This window comes from Lynx rufus, unplaced genomic scaffold, assembly GCF_022079265.1.
Source record: "Lynx rufus isolate CCGP_SWC_20201006 ecotype Redwood Valley unplaced genomic scaffold, mLynRuf1.p SCAF_16, whole genome shotgun sequence".
NCBI classification, from domain to species: domain Eukaryota; kingdom Metazoa; phylum Chordata; class Mammalia; order Carnivora; family Felidae; genus Lynx; species Lynx rufus.
The window spans coordinates 55,809,678-55,831,618 of record NW_025814830.1 but is presented as its reverse complement, the minus strand read 5'-3'; the positions used below and the strand labels follow the sequence as shown (position 1 = coordinate 55,831,618).

The following is a 21,941-nucleotide window of genomic DNA, read 5'->3' as shown; positions in this document are numbered from 1 at the left end:
TTTGGTGAAATACACACTTAGCCTCTTGTGGCCCCTTGGAGGAGGGAGTGATGGTCAGGGGTAGGGAGGCAGCGGGCTGGCAAGAATGGGGACGCAGTGCCCTGAGTCCCCTGCAGGTGAGCTGCACGACTCCGAGAGGAGCCTGGAGCCCCGGCCTTGTGGCCACGGGCAGCTCCGAGCTGGCGGCACCGGACCTGGGAGCGTCGCCCGGTGTGGATGCCGTCACACGGGTGAGGTGTGTAGTTGAAGACGTTTCTATCCCAGTGGGTAAGCTGAAGTGTTTTAGCACTTAACGCAGAAGCTTCGGTTTCTGAAGAGCTCCCTCCTCCTGATGTGAGAACTGGTGAAAGTATTCTTGTGTTCGGGAAAGTGATAATCCTCCAGTAACCCGGAAGTCCAAACTGGTTTTTCTTTTGGGGTGCTGACTTGATATCCTTAAGGACTTCACAGCCCAAACTGTCTTTGAAGGCACAAAGGAAGGACGTAGTCACCATGAAAAAAATATTATTTACAAAACACTTTGCGCAGCTTAAACTGTGTGCTTGTTCTGTGCTGGGCTTAGACGGGTGCCGCTGATGGCTGCCGTTTATGCGGCAGCTTGGGGACTCCTGTCCCGCAAGGAAGTGAGGCCACCTGGGGGCTGCGTACAGTTGGGCATATAACTGGGAACTCTGCTAACAGCGTGTGGGTGGCCTGGGGCCAGCAGTGAACCTGCCTTGGCTTACCCTTCTATCATCTGGAACGACCCCCCCCCCCCCCCCCCGCCAATATAAGCCCCAGTGGATTTTTCCGTTTTAGAAATCAACAAGCCAGCCCTCAAGTGTGTATCGAAAGAACAGTAGCGTAGTCCAGGCAATTTTGAAAAGAAGACGGTTGGAAGCCACACACTCCTGACTTTAGGACTTGCTACTAGACCCCAGGGGCGCCGGTTTGGGGGGTCACCACAAGGTGGAGGGGCGTCCTCAGCTCTGAGTCCATGGTTAGACTCACAGGCAAACGGCCAATTGGCAGGCAGGCTGTTCAGTGAAGAAAGGATGATCTTTCTTTCTTTCTTTCTTTCTTTCTTTCTTTCTTTCTTTCTTTCTCTCTCTCCCTCCCTCCCTCCCTCCCTCCCTCCCTCTCTCTCTCCCTCCCTCCCTCCCTCCCTCTCTGTTTTTCTCTCTTTCTCTTCTCTTCTCGATGTTTATTTTTGAGAGAGAGAGAGAGCAAGTGAGTGTGAGCGGGGAAGGGGCAGAGAGAGAGGGAGGCCACAGAATCTGAAGCCGGCTCCAGGCTCCAAGCTGTCAGCACAGAGCCCACCATGGGGCTTGAACCCATGAACTGTGTGATCATGACCTAAGCCAAAGTTGGATGCTTAAATCAACTGAGCCACCAGGTGCACCAAGGATGGTCTTTTCAACAACAGTTCCCGAGCAAGCACCTATATGCAAAAATAGGAACCTTGACCAAACCTCACACCTTATACAAGATTACTTCAGAACTGGTCATAGTCCTAAACGCACAGCCTAAAATTATGAGTGTGGAAGAAAGCATACAAGACTGTATGGCGAGGCGGATTTCTTCACAACAGCACCAAGAACATGATCCATAAAAGACAAAATAAATACATTGGACTTGCTCAGGATGTCAAACTTCGTCCCCAGAAGGCACCTTGAGGGCCGCCTGGGTGGCTCAGTCAGTTAAGCATCCGACTCTTCGTTTCGGCTCAGGTTATGATCTCACAGTTCCATGAGTTCGAGCCCCACATCAGGCTCTGTGCTGACAGCTCAGGGCCTGGAGCCTGCTTCAGATTCTGTGTCTCCCTCTCTCTCTGCCCCTCCCCTGTGCGTGTGCGCTCTCTCTCTCTCTCTCTCTCTCAAAAATAAACATTTAAAAATTAAAAAAAAAAAAAACGGCGCCTTGAGGAGGTGCAAAGACAGACCACACACCAGGAGAAGGTGGTTGCAAGTTACATATTTGGTAGAGTTTTTATTTAGAGTTTGTAAAGAACTCTCCAGACTCAGTGATAAGAAAACAACCCAATAAAAAATGAGCCAAAGATGTGAACGGACACGTGAGCAGAGGACGTGTTTGGAGGACGGATGTCCCAAGTGAGCACATACTCCGTCTGTCTCACTAGTCGTTAGGAGAACGTCAGGTAGACCCCTAGTGAGGCTCTGCGTGCCCACGTGGTGGCCGCAGCTGGGGACCGTCCCCACACTGGTGGGGCGTGTGCACAGGGCTGCAGTGTCTTTACAGGGTATCTGGTAGTTGTCTACAAAGTTAAATATTTCCCTGAAGTCTGACCCCTCAGTTCTTCTCCAAGGTGTTGATCTGCAGGAAATGAAAGCATTTGTTCCCACAGAGGTTTGTACAAGAACGTTCACGACAGCTTTATGTGTACCAGTCCGAATATCCGTCCACAGGAGGGTGTGGGCCTACCCGGAGTGGAAAGGACTGAGCTGTTGCTACACCAGCAATGTGGAGAATGTGCAAATAATGACACTGTGTACGAAAAGCCAGAGCCCTCGCCAGAAAAGAGTGTATTCTGTCCGAGCCCACTTGCAGAAGGTTGTAGGAGGTGGACACTAACTACAGTGACGCAGGAGCAGCCTCCTCAGGAAAGGAGGAGGAAGCTTCTAGAGGTGACGGGTGTGTTCATTGTATCCACAGGAGTGATGGTTTCCTGGGCATAGATGCGTGCCCAAAATTACCGAGTTTTACACCCTTTAGATAGGTGCAGTTCATCGTCTGTTGTAACTCAGTAAAACTTTTTTTAAAAAGCTACCTGAGGATTAAGCCTTTCCTTTTGCCCACAGAACCCTAACTGTTGAAAATTAAGTTGTCCGTTAAGTGTGGCATCTCTTGTACGGAAATAAACAGCTCCTGTTCTGGGACTAGAGCAGGGAGAACACTTCTAGGGGCGTCCTCCGCGCGTGGCGGCGGGCCTGTGTGCTGGCAGCAGAGGGGACGCGGGGAAGCCTTCCTCCTGCCAGCCTTCCCGGGTCCGGGAGGGGTCCGTGGCCCCTGCCCACCGTCTTCGCAGTCCTGTTTATCTCCAGCTTTAATTTGTACATATCCCTGTTCTCCAGGAGACAGATGAAAGGTGTCTTTTATAGGAGGGCCTTTTATAGGAGGGCCCGTGTAGCCGGATTGAGATGCCGTCAGTATGTAAACCTGTACTACAGGTTGCACTTTGCGCTTCCTGTTCTTTTCCATGGAGTTGGTTGTGTCTTTTGCGGAAGTTGCCATTGCTAGTCACTGGTTACTGAGGAGAGCAGATCAGGAGGCAGGAAGCAAGCGACTGGAAATCCCAAGTTCGTACGTAACCACGTACGTGGGAAATGTCCGCATTTACCAGCTTTCTCCCTCTCACTGTTAAGACACTCGAATAACTGAACCTTTTTTTAATGAAAAGACTTTCTTGTTAGATGTGAGGATAGAGGGGGGAAAAAAGACCAAAAGATGACCCAACCCCTTGAAATACTTACTGGACTGTAGGATTTTAATTGACTTAAAGAGAACTGTGGAACAATATTAATGAAAAAAACATTCTTTTTGTGCCATTCTTTCCCAGGAATCCAGGCATTACGTTTATTTTAGTGCTAGATCTTTTCTTTGGAAGTTTTATTTTTTCATTTCAAAATAATCTTGACTTCTCTGAGTATCATCTCAGCGTTGGCAAAGATGAGTCTTGACCACTATTTTTTGAATTAAGTTTCTGTTTCTATCAGCTCTGTATGCAGAGTGTGGAGAGTCCAGTAATTCTGCGTCCACGGCCAGGAGGAGCAGGGAACAGCGTGTCTTGATGTGTACCACGGTGGCTGCGTGGTAGTAGTGTGACTGTGTGAGGGTTGCTGATCCTGGAGCCACGTGGTACGTGCTCAGGGCTTTCCCTGGAATTGTCTCTGTTTGTGTGCCGGTTTGGTTCCTGCTTAAGGAGCGGTGCCTAGAAGTGGCTTCACCCTAGGAGTCCCCCAGTCGTCCGAAACCCCTCATCGCACTCAGTCCCAGCACCCCGTTGCTTCCATCTCTGAGCTGCGACTCTGCTACCGTGTGGAGCGGCGGTCCTTGGTGGGCACGCGGCTCTCCCCTCACCACCACTTGCCTCCCTCCATGCAGGCACCATTGCCTGTTCTCGGGTCTTATGTCATCCTTCGTCTGGTGGCTTCTTAGGGCTCTCCGGAGGTACAGTGTGTGAGGTCTGTATGCTCCTGGCGTGGTGCTGAGAACACTCAGTTGGCGGCTGGACATCACTCTTCCTTAGGAAATGGGGAGCACTCCTGTCTCACTGGTGCTTTTCAGGGTTTCCTCAGTCCTGGGTGTTTGCCCACTCCTCACCCATGCTTGGCTGTGGGTCTGTTCTCATCATTGTGCTGGGACTGCATGGACCCTTTTAACCTGAAAACTCACATCCATCATTTGGGGGCCTCGTCCTGAATCCTCCCTTTTGATTTCCTCTACTCTGCTTTTCTGTTTTCTTGCTTTGGAACTCCTGCTGTCTGCATTTTGGATCTCAAGACTGGTTCTTTCTTTTATATTTTTCTCTGTTTTCTTTCCCTTTGGTATTTCGGTCCACTTTATGGAAGACTGCATCATCTCCCCTCTCACTCCTGTCCTGTTTCCATTTCAAGGCACGCTTTTTCTCTGGCCGTTCTTTTTTCATAGCATCCTGTTCTTGGCTATGCTTTCTTCTGTAGTTCAATGAGAATAGTAATGATTGTTTTTAGTTTTTTAAAACTGTTTTCTTCTTCGCACAAGGCCTTTGTTTATACCAGGCCTACTTGGGCTCTCCAAGGCCTGGTGCTAGATATTCTAGTGCTGGGCCCGCCTGCTCATGTCCGGGCTGTGGCAGGGCCTCTGGCTGAGGTGCTGTGGGCGACACAGGGACGTCGGGGATGGAGCTGAGAAGTAAGTCAGGGGACTGAGACATAATGTGACGTAGTCTATCTGTTTTGTGCACGTTTTGCGTTTTGTTTATTCTTGGGGTATTTTACAGTCTGTCTTAGTAGCTCTTTGAATAGGTACAAGCGACAGGAAAATATTGTGCCATAATTTGTCTGGCAAGTTTTTTCCTTGGCGGTACGTAAGATAATGGGGTAGCTTACAGTTGGTGCCACCTTGAATTTGACGGGACATGTGTCTAGCACGTGGCGTGCCATGAGGCTGTTCTGTGTCCATGCCCCTCCCGGGGCCTGTGCCCTCCTCTCGTGCAGGGGTGTGGGCCCGCAGGGAAGGCTGAGGGTGAGCGTGAAGGAAGCTGTGTCAGCTGTAGAGCATGGTGGTGCCGAGGCCGGCCTGGAAGTGAGCCCTTGCTTTCTGTCTGCCTTAGGCTGAATTATCAGCTCCGTTGGGAAGTAAATGGAAATGTATCAGGAGCTGACACCTGCCGTGATTTTGCCTGTTGAAAGCACATGACTTCTGGGGCAGCAGATTGTCTGTTTCAACATAACGTGATCTGTCCTTGCTGCGCTTGTTGCTTGGGCGTTGGATTTCGTGTTTCATGGGGTCTAAGATGCATTCACGGATGTGAACGTGAACAGAAAGAGGCAGACTCCGACTGGACTCAGTCCTCCCTGGTCTGAGAGGCACGAGGAGAAGAGAGATCCTCCACCCCGTGTTGCACTTTGACAGACGCGGGACGTCAGCAGTGCTTTGGGCCCAGCGTCTAAGGACCAGAGCGTTCCTGCCTCTGGTCGTGGATGGTACTGGTATTTCGTGGGAAGCAGCTTGCTCCAAACGTGTGGCCGGTGTCTTGAGAGTTGTTTGTCTCACGCAGTAGCAGGTTAGTTAAGTGCACCTTGTGGGGTCCATCTGGGCGGCGAGGCACATTCGTTCGGAGAGCGCCAGCGTGTGACGCGGAGAGGCCGCTGCGCACCGGAGCTCCGAGGTCAGGGGAGGAGCCCTTTCCTCAGTTGGCTTGTGTCTCGTGGGAGGTTGGTGAGACGGCCACCTTCATATTTGTCACGGCACCTGTGGGGATGGAAGGGACTCGTGTGGGTTTTGGCGGAGGAAAGGGGACGTGGGGGGCCACGGTGGGCTGTTTCTTAGAAGGTGCTGGCAGGAGGGGGGAGCAGAGGGGGGCCACCCAAACCGCCACGCTCTGTCTACTCCATCGCTGGAAACATAATGCGTTCTTTTTCGTCACTTTACTTCTGGGCTTGAAACCCTCCAGTGGCTTCTTCTGGATCTGAGGGCAAAATCCCTGCTTCATGGTCTAACCCCTCTTGTCGTGGCCCTGCCCGCCTCACCCCTCACACCCGCGCGCCTCTTCCTGTGGTGGACATGCTACTTCCCAGTTCAGGCACCTGAGTGCTGCTCCCCACCCCCGCCCGCCTCCTCCCACCCCCACTCACCCCCACCTCCATTCACCCCCGCCCCTTCTCATCCCCCCACCACTTGTTGGTGGTGCCCACAGGTGGTCAGGAAACACTGGAAAAATGGGAGGGAGGTGACACAGCCCTCCCCCCAGGGCGCATGCAGTCCGTCTCGGGAGACCCGCTTTGACCCCGGGATGAAATACAACCTCCCACCCCTCGTGTGCGGGTGAGTAAGTGCAGTATGGACAGTCTTGGGCACACGCGGCACTGTAGAGCTTCTTCCAGAAAGCCCTTTCTGGTGCTTTTTACCCAGCCCGTGGCCCCAGCGCTCTGCTAGTTCTGACTGGCCCGGGCCTGTTCTGTCAGGTCCCCGAGGGCAGGGGCCTCGTCTCCTTCTGACCTAAGAGGAGGTGCACTTGAGGACGGTGGGCGCTGGCATACACGGCCGGTCGTAAGGGTCAGCGACTGCGTACGAGTTTGTGGAGCCAGCCTCAGACTCCATGCTTGTGAGTAATTGGCGATATTTGAATAATTGCACACAACAGGAAGTTAAGCCTTAAGGGACTTGAGCCAGGTGAGCTTTCCTCTCACGAGTCAGGGGATGTGTAACTGCCCCATTCACAAGGTCCACCACGCTTAGGGCTCATCGCGCTCACTGCACCTGTGCCCACGAAGATTCCCCGGACAGGTGCGTTGTGAGTCACACATGTGGCGTCTGTTTTTAAGGTTTGTTTGTTTGTTTGTTTTCAAGGTCTTGTGGTCTGATTCTTCAGTAACATCAGTAACCAAATCTTCCTCTGAAGTGACTGAATTTATGTCAAAGGTAAGGTGATTAAGGGCTCTTCAAAAATTAAAAGGCTCTTGATAACACTGCGGAGTGATTTCAGTGGATGGCTTCCTTCAGCCGGCAGAGCAAGTAATTGGTGCGTGGCCATAAAAGCCTGGTCCCCGGTGCCGCGATCTGATCTCCCTGCAGTTGTGGAGAGCACGAAGACGCAGGACGCTGTGGCCTGCACAGGCAGCTGAGGGGTGTTTGGTGTGGTTACTCTGCAGCGGAGGCTCAGAGAGACTCCACCTGGTTCCACCTGGGTCTGTCGTACATACTGGATTTTCCAGTTGTTTCAACAGCTGTCACCCGAACAAAAGGTTCTAGTACTAACTAAATGCCACTTGACATGTGTACATACGCAGGCACGTGTGTGCCTTTATGGCTAATACGTGTTCGGAGTCCACTGACCCGGGTCAGAGTGGTGAACCTCTGTCTTTAGCCAAAGCAGGTGCATCTTAATGAGTCCCCTTATTTCACGGAGTGACGTATGTAAGGTGTCTCCGAAGCGAGTGTTATGTTTTTCACTATGAAGTCAAGGACGTAATCCTGCAGGAGAAAATCCAGGTGATGGGTCCTGTTTTAAAAGCTCAGACAGAAGTTGTTTGCTGGCGCCTTTCCTCCTGGCCTGTGAGCCATGCTTTCTGGGATCACTGCCCCTCCCCCTGGATGCACTTTCCTCTGTCACACTGAGAACGCTACTCTCTTGTGTGCCTGGCCTCTCGATTGGCCTCTCCTGTGTGCCTGGCCTCTCGATTGGCCTCTCGATCCATCGCTCTGGCCTGTGGTGATGCAGGCGGGAACTTGGACCCGCTGGGTGGGCGCAGTGCTGCTTGTCTGCTGGACTTTGGGCTCCCTGGCCTCCTTGGGGATCTGGTTTATTGCCTTTTGTTAATTCTGGAGGATTCTCACCCATGATCTCTTCACATGTTTCTTCTGCCCCATCCTTTCTCTGGCCCTGGGATGTCCGCTCCATGCACCTGGACCTTGTCCACAGCCCTTGGGTGCTCTGTTTGTTTTTCTTGCTCTTTCCGCTGTGTGTTTCGGTTGGACAGTTTCTGTTGCCCTGTTTTCAAGTCCCCTGGGGCTTCTCCTCACCTCTGCCCAGGCTGCTCCTGAGGCTAGTTAACGTGCCGAGTTCTTCATCTCTGGGACCGTGGTTTTCTGTTTCCCTGGGTTTTTTTTGTTTCTTCTAGCTTTTCTGTTTGACATGTGTTCTACTCAAGTTTCCATCTCTCTGCTGTGATTTCCCGTTTGTTCATGTGTGTTGTCTGTGTTCTCACTAAATCCTTCAGTATGTTAATCATGGTTATTTTGTAATCCTGTCTGATAGTTCCAGCATCTGGGTTATCTCTGAGTCTGGCTCTGATGATTAGCTTGACCATAGTTTTTTTTCCCTCTTATTTTTTCCCCCTGTATCTTGCAATTTTTGACTGAATGATAGGCATCGTGCTTAGAAAATGTAGAAACCGAGGGAAGCCATGTATCTGCTTGGGAATGGGCGCCCTGCCGCTGCTCTCAGGCCCTTGGGGGGGGGTCCTCGCATTGGTCCAGTCAGGAGTTGAGCTGGGTTTGGGTTTTGTTGCTGCTGTGGGCTTGTGTACCCTGCGGGCTTCTGGTCCCTCACTGCACCTGGAGCCGGGGGAGGGGCCTGCAGTGTCAGAGGTTCCTGTCAGTGGTCCGACTTCATTCTTAGCCCTCAGTAGTCCTCTGTGTCCATGGCCCGGAGGGGCTCTCCCTGAACCGGAGGGGAGACTGCGGTCACTTGTTGCTTGGTAACAGACGTAGGGGTGAGGTGTTCTCCATCCCCTTGGTCCGGCCTCAGTCCCAGGCACGGGGCCCTGGGGGGCTTTCTCGGCATCCCTGCCCCTTTCTTCCCCAACAGTGGCTGATCCTGGCTTTGTCCTGGCGTAGCATCCTCTGCCCAAGAGGGTTTTTGCTTTTTCGTCAGGGCCGGAGGGTCGTGCGCGTACTACCTTCCCCCCAGAAGCAGGGCGTCTCTGCCTGTGGCCTCATGCCAAGCAGACTCCCTCCCCTCCTGTAGAGGCAGGAGGGTATTGCTTCCGCCTCATCCCTAAGGCTTAAGGGCTTTTGTCTCGGATTTAGAGAAGGCTCCAGGGAGAGGCATTGGGGGTTCCTGCCAGGCCCCCAGGGGTAGCCAGCCCCCACCTCTGCCACCCTGGGGACTCTCTCCAGTCTCCTGTGGAAGCAAGCTTGGGAAGGAGGGCACGCTCCCCTGGCGTCTGGGGCTCTCGCCTGACTGACGTTTGGCCCACGCTCAGCCTGCGGGAAGTGTCCCGTCTTCTGACCTCTTCTGCCTGCTGGCGTGGTGGCCCCCTCTTCCTTGTGCTCTGCCACAGAGATGGGTCATGTGTTTTGTCTCTCCTTGGAGGGGCAGGTCCCTCTTGAAATTCAGTTCACATAGTGACCTCGCAACTTAGTTCTCTGATGGGCTCACGGGAAGGAGATTGTGTAGATGACCAAGCTTTTTCCTGAAGCTGTGGTGGGAGTGATGTTCTCTTGTGGCTTTCCCATCCCGAGTGGAAGTAAAATCCCAGAGATCTGAGACAAGGGTGGGCTATAGTGTCCCACAGATGTCAGCACCCAGGACCTACCCGGTTCTCAACCGCAGGGGTTCCCGTGTCAAGTGAATTTTGACAGACCTCCGATGCTTTTCTGTCTCTTTCAGTTACCTCAGCTGTACCCTGAAGAAAATCTGGAGAAATTCATTCCTTGCTTGGCTGGCCCAGATTCCTTTTACGTAGAGCGAAGCCACATGGATCTGGAAGCGGACCTGAGGTAATGCGCCACTGTGCCCCTGCACCCGCGGGCCAGGGGTGCTGCCCCGTGGTGCCTGCCCGTGGGCCTTGTGGCGTGGCCAGGGCTGGGCGAGTGCACACCTGAGCCTCGTGGTCACCCCAGCAGCTCTTGAGGGGACATGTTGTGTTCAGCAGTCTGGGTCTCTGTTTCGCCTCCATGGATTTTCCTCCCTTATGGAGAATTGAAAGGCATGCTTTTGAAGATACGAGTAAAGGAATTTCATAGTATATGTCACTGTTTAGTGTGATTTTGACAGTTTGATGAAATGAGGTCCCATAGTGGAAAGTTGAGACTGTTGCAGGGCAAAACAGGGCCCGATGAAGTCCCCCGGCCAGCGTCCCCCAGCCGCAGAGTGTGCCCTGGCTTGGTCAGTGTGCGGAGCGGGCAGGCATGTTGCCTGGGTCCGGGCCCGGAGACCCAGCCCCTGCGACGGAGGTGGCTCCGGGGGGTGGTAAGAGTCGTAAAAGGGGTCCAGCTGAATTGAAGCAGAAAGAGTACGGGTTGTGGTGCTTTTGTTCACCTCACTCTAGTGTGTGTTTCTCTTCATTGGAAATTAAAATTTGTCTCCCAGTGAGTTTTTGGGAATACCACCTTAATGCTGATAAAACCACTTTGTTTAATTTTTAGGTATTTGACTTCGTTACCTTCTCATGTATTGAAAAATGACCACATTAAGAAATTTTTCAGCACTTCATCTCCCACCCAACAGCTTCAAAGTCCAAGTGAGTTTGTGAAATGTGATGAAATACACAAAACCGTTTTATTGTGTGTACACTTTCTGACATTTATTGTAACTTACAGGTCCTGGCACCCCTTCCCTTTCCAAAGTGGGCACCGTGATGGGCGTGTCTGGAAGGTGAGACGTTCCTGGGTAACCAGCACGTTTCAGGTCAGGGTGGAGCTTCTGCTGATGATGTGTAAAGACTTGTTCCCAGAGTGAAGTCATTTTTGGAGTTGGTCTCGAATAATGCTGTGAGAGGATTGGATTCAGATGCTCTGGTTTATGACTTCTCCACATAGAGAAACAAGTGGTTTTCTGAGCTACTGGAGCCGGAATTCACAAGGACCCTTTATCGCAAATGCCAGTCTCCGGGCCCCGCACATGCTAGGAAACCAGAATTTCAGGGAATCTTCCTTTTTATAAGCAACCAGGGAGCGATTGTGGCCGTGAGGTGGCACAGCCAGTGCTCCAAGGATCCTCTGTCAGCATGAGGCCCGACAGCAACTGTCGCAGTGCTCAGGGGACAAACGGGCCATTAAAATGGGCCCGTGTCACAGTCACACAGGTGCACAGATGGTGTGACGATGCCGTCAGGTAACGAGGCCCGTGGAAGTGCTGCCCTCTTCCCCTCCGCGTGGCACAGAGGGAGCACGCGATACACGTGTGGATTTGCGGTCTGGTGTGAATGGGGCCAGGGCAGAAAGCCGAATGCGGAGCGCTCCTCTCAGCCCGCTGCTGGGACTCGGTCAGAAAACACGCATTCAGTTGTTAAAGATGTAGGAGTCCGTTCTGTCATGTATGACAGAAGTAACAAATGAGACAGTGAAACCAAAAGTCTGGCGGTGACACACACGAACACACATACGTGTGCATACGCTCCAGCGTGAGCATACGAATGCACCTGTCTACGCACAGATGCGTGTACTCACGCACACCCTACAGATACAGAAGCGTGTGCACTTATGTGTACGTGTGCACAGCTACGGACACCTTCAGGGTGGTGGTGTCGGGGAGGGGCGGCGGCAAAAAAGGGCTCTGATGTCGGCAGGGGCTGGGCCTCCCGTGCAGTCCAGCCTGTCGGAGCTGGCCCCCGTGCCCCTCTCTCTCGTCCGCGGCAGCAACCACCTGTCTGCTGTCCCCACAGGCCCGTGTGTGGCGTGGCCGGCATCCCCTCCTCTCAGAGCGGCGCCCAGCACCACATGCAGCACTCGGCCAGCGCGGCCGCCTTGCCCCACTGCTCCCACGCGGGGGGTGCCGGCTCAGCCCTGGCCTACCGGGCCCAGATGGACACGTCGCCCGCCATCCTGATGCCCTCCAGTCTGCAGACCCCTCAGACCCAGGAGCAGAATGGGATCTTAGACTGGCTTAGGAAACTGCGCTTGCACAAGTATTACCCCGTCTTCAAACAGCTCACGATGGAGAAGGTACGTGGGTGACCTGCAGGCAACGTAGTCTTCCTCTGAGCTCGTTCCTAGCGGGCTTGAGTTGGGTGTCTTGCCATCCATGCTGTGGAAGTCACACGGCCTGGTATTTGACACCTACGGGTGTGTGCCCCAAGTCCTGCACGCTCACTGGAGGGGGGTGGTGGGTTTGGATTTGAAGTCTCCCTGCGGCCAAAGCAAAAACTGGAACAGGACTGGTTGTAAACATGTTTTTTTAAAGCTAACTGTGGTCTCCGCAGGTTAGATACTCCGTGCAATTTGAAGGACATCGTATCCCCCAGCGTCCCTGCCATCGGCAGGAATGGGGAATTTCTGGTGCGCACGCTCCCTTCCAGTGCAGGAAGGGCCCATTTTACAGGGGTCCCGAATGCTTGGACCCAAGGGAACAACCCACTGATGATCTGGCTCGATTGAGGGTCATAGAACCAAAAGGAATAGATCAGTTTTGTGTCTTTCGAGCAGTTCTACATAGGGATAGTTTTTTACAATAGAGAATTTTGGTGAGCATTTTTTCGTTCTAGAAGATTCTGAAGTTTCTTAAGTCTTGGTGTCTTGGCGATAAAACTAAATGAGGCCTGTAGCAGTGTTTGAACTCACTCCCCCTGCTGGGTGCAGTCACTCGGTGCTTTTAGCTATGTAAAAATTTCATGTGTCCAAAAATCTGCAATGAACCTAGAAATCAAGCTTTTAGTACCTAATAAAAGACGGCTCTTAAGTATACAGTAAAACCTGGGATTGCGAGTAACTTGTTCCTGTTTGCAAGTGTTTTGCAAGACGAGCAAACATTTCTAATAAATTTTAACTTGATAAACGAGCAGTGTCTTGCACTATGAGTCGTACATGATGCTGAACATCACATGATCACAACTGAGCCACTGGTTCTTGAAATTCGCTTCGGTATGAGTACTTTGATTACAAGCATGTTTCTGGAATGAATTATGCTCACAAACCAAGATTTTACTGTATTTGTAATACCCTTGGCTTACGATTCATAACTCTTGAAAACCACATTTTGCCAGCCTTGCCTCATGGTCAATTTAAAATGTTACAATGTAGGAGTTGAATTTTAGCCATAAACATCACCAGTGACATTACGGAACCAGAGTGTTGTGTTTTCTTGGTGTCAGACCTCCGGTTAGCTAGCCATTCGATTCAGATGACATCTGCTCTGCTCTCCTGGATCACTTGCTTCAGGACAAAGTGGCTTTGTCCCTAAAGTGGTGGTGTTTGAGACAAAAGCGCTGTTAAAAGAATAGTCCCTGTCCGCAGGAGAATAAATGGCTTGCATTTGAGGGGGTAGATCCCAGGACAGGAGGGGGACACTTCCACCGGTCCAGTCTCTGTAGAAGTGGAAACTGAGGGCATTTTCTTTACTTGCCTGTCGTGGACCTTCCAGGTGCCCCGGCTTCTGCAGGCGGTGAGTGGAGGGCCTGGGGGACACGGCCTGTGAGCCTCATGTGTAGAGTGACCGTTTCGTATTTTGAACAAGGGACACCATATCGTTTAGCAAGTGACCTCATGTTCCCAAGGCTTTCATTGTCCAGTTAGGTTTGATCCATTTACCTCTCCTACTGGTAGAATGCATTTATTAAGTTATGTCTCAGGTTCTTTGTTTTCAAAGTTGATTCTCAATAACTTTGTAATTTCTTTCTTCTATGGAAGTTTCTGAGCCTTACTGAGGAAGATCTAAATAAATTTGAATCCCTCACCATGGGAGCAAAGAAAAAACTCAAGACTCAGCTAGAGCTGGAGAAGTAAGTGTGCAGCTGCAGAATGTGTGTGTTTAATTTCATTTCTAACATACGGGGTGGGGGGTGTCTCCTGATCAGATGGGGGCCCCCAAATGTGGGATGACGATCAGGTGGAAACCTAGGCGTTGAAAGAATTCACCTGAGGCAGAACAAAGGAGATAGAAGTCTACTGAATGCACCAGGGAGCAGGGGCAGGACAGCAGAGGAGAGACTGTCTGCCAAGAGGCGGTAGGGGAGGGGGCTCTTCCTAAAGGCGGAAGATGAGGAAGGACGGCGACGCCTGGAATTCTCCCATTTTTGCTAACTGTGCCTGGTTGTAAGGAGCACGCTGGTCAGTTAGGGCCAGTGGATATTTCGGGGTGGGTCCAGGCCTGGCTGTCTTCGATCCACATTACATCGCCCAAGCCTGTTTTCCTAAAAGCGGCCTCTACGCTGAACAGGTACCAGCACTTACAGTTAAATGCCATTGATTGGATTATTTTGATTGCTTCTCAAAGCTTCATTAATGCTTTTAAAATTCTACAGATGTGGTTTTGGTGTGCCAGGCAAGGCCCTTGGCAGTGAATCTGACCAGCCACAGTGCCTCGTTTTCCACACCTGGGGACCTGTGCGGGGCAGTCACCCCTGTAAGGAATCTGCACGAAAGCAGTTCCTCCGCAGAGGACCTGAGCGCTCACTTGCTCGCACCCTTTCTTGCCACACAGGGAGAAGTCAGAGAAACGGTGCCTGAACCCTGCAGCTCCACCCCCGGTCACCGGCAGCGGAGTGGCTCGCGTCCCCCCGACCAGCCACGTGGGTCCCGTGCAGACCGTGCGAGGCGCCCACGCTGCAGGTAGGTGTGGACGGACGGATGGGCACGGGTGGCCGTGATGCAGGATCTCGGGCCCTTCCTTTTGAGAATCGTTAGATCACAGACCGCACCCTGTTGCCATTTGCATAATTTTAGTCTATACAGTTACTTCTCATTATTTTGGCTTTTACCGTCTCCACCGCTAGAAGGTAGAAGGGACGTTTGGGTTAGAAGCTGGAGGCTCGCCTGAAGGTGTTGGGGCAAAAGAAGCAGAGCCAGAAGCTTCCTGGCGAGAGGGAAAGAGAAGGAAATCCCCAAAGTAGATGAAGATACTCTTCTTCCCCAGGCGGGTGCAGAGGGGTCACGTTTAGGTCCTTGGCCCGAACTGCCCAGCCTGCCTGACCGCAGCCTCCCTCTCGGGGGACCTCTTCAGACGGGGTGGAGGACGCCTGTGATGGCCGCCCCTCGTATGGACAGTAACGGCCAAGAAGAGAAACATGCCTGTGTGGCTTTTAAGTGGTTATTTGACTACAAAGTTGTCACGTCCCTTGGTCTTGTAAAACAGGGTGTCGGGTGTCCCTCGGTGTTGTGGATCTCACTTAACGTAGCTCCGTGGTGGCCGGGGGACGCTTCTCCCTTCTCAGGCGTTTGAGTAGGGAGGCACAGCGGCCCCCGGCCCCACGCACACATCTGTGAGTAACTCGCTGTGGGCCCTCGGCAGTCTGTGTTCTCCGAACGTCAGGGTCCTGTCTGAAGTGGGGTGACGGCACCCGCCTCACGGGGGCAGCGCGACGGGGGTGCCTCAGGCGGGGCGGGGAGGGTGTGATAGCCGCCGGCCGGCGCGACCCGTGTGGGCCCCCCTTTTCCGCAGCGCTGCGGGTGGAAGTGGAGCAGCCCCCTCACCAGACGGCCCGGGAAGGCAGCTCCTCCGAGTGCTCCAGCTCCTCGCCCAGCCCGATGGGGGTGCAGGCCCGGGAAGAGAGCTCGGACAGCGCCGAGGAGAACGACAGACGTAAGGACGCCCGGCGTGCCGAGCGCTCTGCTGGCCCTGCGCTGGCCCGGGGCGGCGCGCTGACCGCTCTGTCCCCGTCTCTAGGTGTGGAGATTCACTTGGAGGGCTCGGACAAGGAGAAGCCCGTCATGCTCCTGAACCACTTCGCTTCCGGCTCTGCCAGGCCCACGGCCCAGGTTCTCCCCGTGCAGAACGAGGCGGGCTCCAGTCCATCGGGCCACCACGCCCTGCCCCCCCAGATGATGGCTGCGGCCTCCCACCTGGCGCCCATCCGGATGCTGAATTCCGTGCACAAGTCGGAGAGGGGGGGCGCGGACATGAAGCTCCTCCCGCCTTCCGTGCACTCGCTGCTGTCTCTCGAAGAGCGGAGTAAGCTCTCGGGACCAAGAGGCGGCATCAAAGTGGACAAGAACTTCGGCCACGCTGTGATCGACGCGGCCCCCACGCCCGGCCCCCAGCAGCCCCTGCAGGTCCTCTCCGCGCTTGCCGAGAGCAGCGCCGTGTCACCCACCGTCTCCTTTGGTCCCCGCGCCAAAGTCGTGCACACGTCCGCGCTGGACAGAGTCCTGAAGCCGGCCCCGCAGCCCGCCCCGGGCGGGGAGACCAGCACCGCTGCTGCGGGCACGTCCAGCACCGTCTTCCACGTGGCTCGGCCCCCCATCAAACTCCTGGTGTCTTCATCCGTCCCTGCGGATTCTGCCATTTCCGGGCAAACTCCCTGTTCTAATAATGTGCAAATAAGCGTGCCCCCTGCAATAATAAACCCCCGGACTGCCCTGTACACCGCCAACACCAAAGCTGCCTTCTCTGCGATGAGCAGTGTGCCCGTGGGGCCCCTGCAGGGCGGCTTCTGTGCGAACAGCAACACTGCCTCCTCCAGCAGCCACCCCTCCACGTCCTTCGCCAGCATGGCCACCGTGCCCAGCTGCCCGGCCCCCAGCTCCAGCCCCGCGCTCTCCTCGGCCCCCGAAAGCAGTTTCTACAGTGGCGGCGGCGGCTCCGGCTCCCCCGGGAACATTCCCGCCTCCGCCCAGAACCACCACCACCACCACCACCATCAGCAGCAGTCGGCGCCCCAGCAGCCCGCGCCCGCGCCGCCCCCGGGCTGCGTCGTGTGCACGTCGTGCGGGTGCAGCGGCAGCTGTGGCTCCAGCGGCCTGACCGTCAGCTACGCCAACTACTTCCAGCACCCGTTCTCGGGGCCGTCCGTCTTCCCCTTCCCCTTCCTGCCCTTCAGCCCCGTGTGCGGCAGCGGCTACGTGGGCGCCCAGCAGTACGGCGGCGGCGCCTTCCCCGTGGTGCACTCGCCCTATGGCGGCGGCGTGCCCCCCGAGCCCGTGCTGGGTGGCCAGTCGGCCTTCGCCGTGCCGCCCGTGCAGAGCTTCATGGCGGGCGCGGCGGGCGTGTACCAGGCGCCGGGGCTGGTGGGCGGCGGCGGCGGCGGCGGCGGCGGCGGCCCGGGCCATAAGAAGAGTGGCAACTTGTCGTGTTACAACTGCGGGGCCACGGGGCACCGCGCTCAGGACTGCAAGCAGCCGTCCATGGACTTCAATCGGCAAGGTAAAGGCGGGCGGCCACGGGGCGGACTGAGCCGCCCCCGAGGGCTTACTCCTTAGGGAATCTCGCAGGCTTGTTTTTGGAAGCGAACACTAATGTTTCAAATGCTCTTTGGAGAAGCATGGGATTCTCCATAGGCCGTGAAGCCCCTGGAAGGGTTACTTGGTCTTTGAGACTGTTGATTTCAGCCTGCTCCTTCTTCTAGAAGGGCCTAGCTGGCCAGGGACGGGTCGTCTGGCCCGGTGGGATTTCCTGCCATGCAGCGGAGGGGAGCACGGAGGGGGGGATTCAGGGTTGAGCTGATAACCAAGGGTGTGGCGTGTGAGTCTAGATGCTGCAGGTCCTAGGCCTGTGGTGCCGGTCAGGCCACCCCTGCCCCCGTCCCGGCTCCTGGTCAACAGAGGACTGGGCTGGTGACCAGCCAGGGGACCCCTGGTCTGCACTGATGCACTCGTAGAGTCTAGTTTCGGGGGTGGGGAGAAGAGGTAGTCCAGGTATCCAGCACCGCATCTTGAGCAGTATCTCCAGAAAGAACTTTGGACAGCTTGGTTGTTTGTGCTAACTGTGCAGTGATTCAAATTTGATCTCTTTCCCCCCCCCTCCCCCCCCCCACTTCTAGGTACTTTTAGGTTGAAATATGCCCCTCCAGCAGAAAGTCTGGACTCCACAGACTGATATTTTCCTCTGGCAACAGAACACTATTAAGCCATGGAGACATAAGGAAATTAAATACAAGACCGAGAAGTCTAGTTGCTGTTGAGCTTAATATTTTTAATCCAAAGGTGCTTTACTTTACTAGACTGGATAGAAAACCTAGTGTAGGAGTGCATCAAACTCAGTTTTATTGCCAAAATCCTAGATTGGAGCTTGACGTCAGGACTCGCCTGGTCGGCGCCTCCACCGTGGTCGCGATGCAGAGACCTCCGTCTCCCGAGGAGCATCGCCATCCTCGGTCCTTCCAGGCTCACATGTAATTCCAGGGCAGCTACGCAAGATCGGACTCGAGTACTGAGGGTTGGAGTCCCCTGCGTGGCGTTCCACCAGTCGGACTCTGGTCACCCCTGGGTGAGGGAAAATGTCGCCTCTGTTTTGTTCTGTTTTTGTTTTGTTCTGTTCCTTGAGTGGTTAGACACTAATCTCTCTGGGCTTTTTAAGGATTGCACTACAGAAGAATGTAAACTGATGCCAGTCTCTGCGGTTTTGGGAGACAGACTCCCTGAGACCAGTCAGTGCAAGACACTCGGAGAATCTGCGTTTAAGGAGTTGGCACCAGCAGGCCGCGTGACTTGGTACACGACAAAGATGTCAGCGTCTCCTTCCCTCCTTAAAACACTTGCAGCAGTTTCAGGTTTTTCTTTTCCTTTTTTTTTTTTCTGCGAATACATTTAAACTACATTATTAAATAGAAATAGTTACTCGCAACAACTTAATATCTTAAGGGTCCAAGTCCCAGAGAATCCCTAGTTGTCAGAGCTTTGAGAATCCTTCCTCCCCAGCCCGTCAGTAGCGTGGAGTCTTGGTCGTCTCCCACCGCGACGGAGCTCTCGCAGGGACATGGTAACCGCCCGGCCTTCGTGGGCTGGCTCCGAGGGACGCTACGACACCCTTAGCAAAGTTGGCAAGTTCTTTTATGTCACACGGATCTCCCGAGGCCCCCAAGGCTGACTGCTAACGGATTCACACTGGAGACAGACATTTCAACAATGATACAGTCCTGTAACTTAGGAGCAAAAGATTTGAAACGTTCTCCTGTCCACTTCTTTTGTATTAGGCTGTGTATTAATGGTTAGTTCCGTGAGAAGTTACCTGGAAAACTACAATAGAAAGTGGTAAGACTCTGAAAGAGGCCGCACCAACAGGACAGAGCCACAAGATCTGCACAAGTGTGGTTTTATCCAACGTGGGAAAGAAATCCCACACAGCTCTCGGTGTCACCCCATTGCAATGAAAGTTGCTTGGTCTGAAATGTAGGGACTTAAATCTTCAAAGCTAAAGGGAGTTTTCTGCTCAAATAACAATATTACTTTAAACACTAAAGCCTTCCATATTAAAATACTGATTGGTTAGGCCTTGCCCAGGGATTTTGCAGTGGAGTATGTATTAAAAAAAAAAAAATCATAATACTCAGACCGTTCTTAAAATGGGACAATCAGCCTCATGCCGAATTGGTGTAAATCAAAAGAATACCCTAGAATTTGAGGCACTGTGATGTGAGGCTTCAAATTTTATGATCCGTTTCCTGGCTGCAGAGAAACTAAAGCAGAGTTGTTACATTTTTTAATGAAAGGCTTTTAGTAGTTTTTTAGCGTTTTATTTTAGTAGAGTTTCATTTCTATGCAATGCAGAATGGACAGACCTCTGTACGCGTCTCTCTTCCCAGTGCACAGTATTACATACGGTTTTGAAGCAATGGTGATGCTTATGGCAACTTTTTTGGGGGAATGTGACATTGATCTCTTAATTGTAAACACTACAAAATGTCAAAATAACGAGAACTGACACAACTTTGCCTTAAAGAGTACGAGCCTGGAACTTGTCATATGATGTTAGAGGAAGACTTGGGAGTGTCCACTGATGTTTACGATTTTAATATTTCTGAAGGCCGTTATGGTGGCCTGGACATGTGCTGAAAGCCAAACTTTTAAATTTTTTGGTTTTTTAAAAAAAAAAAAAAAAAGAAATATTTTAAATAAATCCTATTTCAACACGGTGAAATTGTTGAAAACTGTCTCATAACAAGAGGAAAAAAAATCATATTTAGGGTTTTTGTTTTAGTGGTCAGTATTGGGGAATGAAAGTGTCTGTTGTTACCCTTAGGACTATTTTGATAAATATTAGAAGTTAGCGTTCCATATAACAAGAAGTTGAAACAAGATCTTTGATTTGAAGTATGACATTCAAATTGAGGTAAATGAGTCCAGACATTGTGCGGCTGTGTTCCAGTCATCAAAGGTCTTAGAAAAATCCCCAGTTGTCTTTGGAAGTGCATGTGCGGTGTGATGTCTCCAGTGAGGCCATTCCAAGGTGAGAATTGTGAAACGTAAATGTGACATACACGGGACATAAAGCATTCAGCTGCCGATCTGTGCGATCTCTCCCCAAGTGAATTTCCATACTTGGACTTGGGAATATTTGCTGGCAGTATTATCTCCGATGAATTTCTCTCCAAAAGCAACCAAAGTCGTTAAGCCTAAAGAGCGTTTTGCATTTCCTCAGATGTCCTCATCTTCTTAGAAACACAGATCCGACTGACCCTTTCAACTACGTAGTCATTTTCGTGAAACCATGGGCTCAGTTTCCAAATGCTGTAGCAACCAGGTAGGTGTGGCATGGCCACTTGGCTGTGTGTGGTCTATCGTATATCAAAGTTTCTCACCCCATTTTTTTGTCTTCAAGAATGGGGGAAGTGGAATGTACAGATTGAAGTAGAATACAATGTCGAGGTAAAACAACTATTTAAATTTTTTTTTTAGCCAAACATCCAATTTTCTACCTTCTTTTCTAATTTTTATTTCAAAAGTACTGAAAATTGGAAAGTGTTTAAATGTTAAAACTCGTAATTGCTAAAGAGCACTGAGGAAATGGGAGCTAGCACTTACAATAAAGACAAAATTATTTTCTTCAAAGCAGGTACATGATTGGGTATTTTGAAAAAAGCAACCAACCAGCATCATCTATAATCTCCAGAAGATCACAGGAGTCAGCTTGTGAATATGGTAGCTAGTAGGTTCGGTGTTTTAATTCACTATTTAGAAGTCACTGTAGCTAGTTTGCACTACGCTGTGTGTGGAGGTGCGGGGCGGCAGCTCAGCCCAGCGTCACACACGCGGCCCGGTGGGAGCACCGGCAGATCTGATCAATCGGGATCTGACCGAGAGGCTTGCTCTGGGCCCACTCCAGTGTCCCTGGAGAGCGCTCGCCCAGTGGAATCAGGTTGCACCCACCTCACTCCTTGTCATTTTGTACTCTTCCTGCTTCTGTGGTGGGTTATTTGATGCCTTGCTAGTTTTACATACTAGTTACTGATGGCGTACGAATTGAATCTTAAGGATGGTAAGGGAAGCCGTGTCTTTCCCAGAGGATGGGCCTGTGGAACCTGAGCAGGCGGACCTCCTTTCCACAGTGCAGACGACTCCCCAAAGAATGAGTCAGGTGACGTTTAAAACCATGGGTTCTGAAGAGGCTCAATTTGCAAAGTCCTGAGGTTCTGAATGAAAAAGTCTTTAATCAGTACTCTCGAAACCACACACTTGCTGGTTGAGGCCCAAGGTCGACTTTGCTACGCTGTTCCAGGTGGAGGGGAGCTCAGTGCGTCATCAGTGTCCTCAGTCAGTCCTGGGTATCGTAACAAGCCCCTCACATGCATTAAGTTCTCACATGCACAAGGATGAAGGCTTTGGTACTGAAACCGAAGACTTCGTGTACTCAAGAATCTTCACAGCTTATATTGGACAGATTTTCTTTTTAGGAATGAAGGAAAATTCTCCCATTTTTGAGCCATTCTTTTATGTCAATTCTACAAATTGCATGTAACTTTATAAATATTTTTAAAAGATATAGTTTTGTAAATATTTAATATTCTGCTAATTTGATTTTGAATTGTAAATGTTAAGTATTCTGTTTTTGAAGTTTTTATGTTTTATTATACTTTGTTAAAAAGGAAAAATTGTACATTTTTAGAATGTTTTTATGAGTAAATTTAATGTACTGAAAATAAAAATTA

The 21,941-nt window shown here is 52.0% G+C and overlaps 1 protein-coding gene across 2 annotated transcripts in view; it reads left to right on the top strand.

The window, feature by feature from the left end:
* Window positions 1-21,906, top strand: part of ZCCHC14 (zinc finger CCHC-type containing 14) — a 58,502-nt gene extending 36,596 nt beyond the window's left edge. The window contains exons 4-14 of one of the 2 annotated variants that reach the window (XR_006961931.1): window positions 7,051-7,122; window positions 9,815-9,924; window positions 10,573-10,667; window positions 10,747-10,801; window positions 11,811-12,090; window positions 13,771-13,862; window positions 14,564-14,691; window positions 15,521-15,661; window positions 15,746-17,221; window positions 17,838-18,283; window positions 18,374-21,906. Coding sequence is in view for 1 of the 2 variants with exons in the window: in XM_047078888.1 (XP_046934844.1) it covers window positions 7,051-7,122; window positions 9,815-9,924; window positions 10,573-10,667; window positions 10,747-10,801; window positions 11,811-12,090; window positions 13,771-13,862; window positions 14,564-14,691; window positions 15,521-15,661; window positions 15,746-17,221; window positions 17,838-17,893 (2,505 nt within the window). In the remaining variant the exon portion in view is untranslated. Of the gene's footprint in view, window positions 1-7,050; window positions 7,123-9,814; window positions 9,925-10,572; window positions 10,668-10,746; window positions 10,802-11,810; window positions 12,091-13,770; window positions 13,863-14,563; window positions 14,692-15,520; window positions 15,662-15,745; window positions 17,222-17,837 lie in introns of both variants that reach the window. The other variant, XM_047078888.1, reaches the window with a different exon arrangement.
* Window positions 21,907-21,941: the final 35 nt, after the last annotated feature.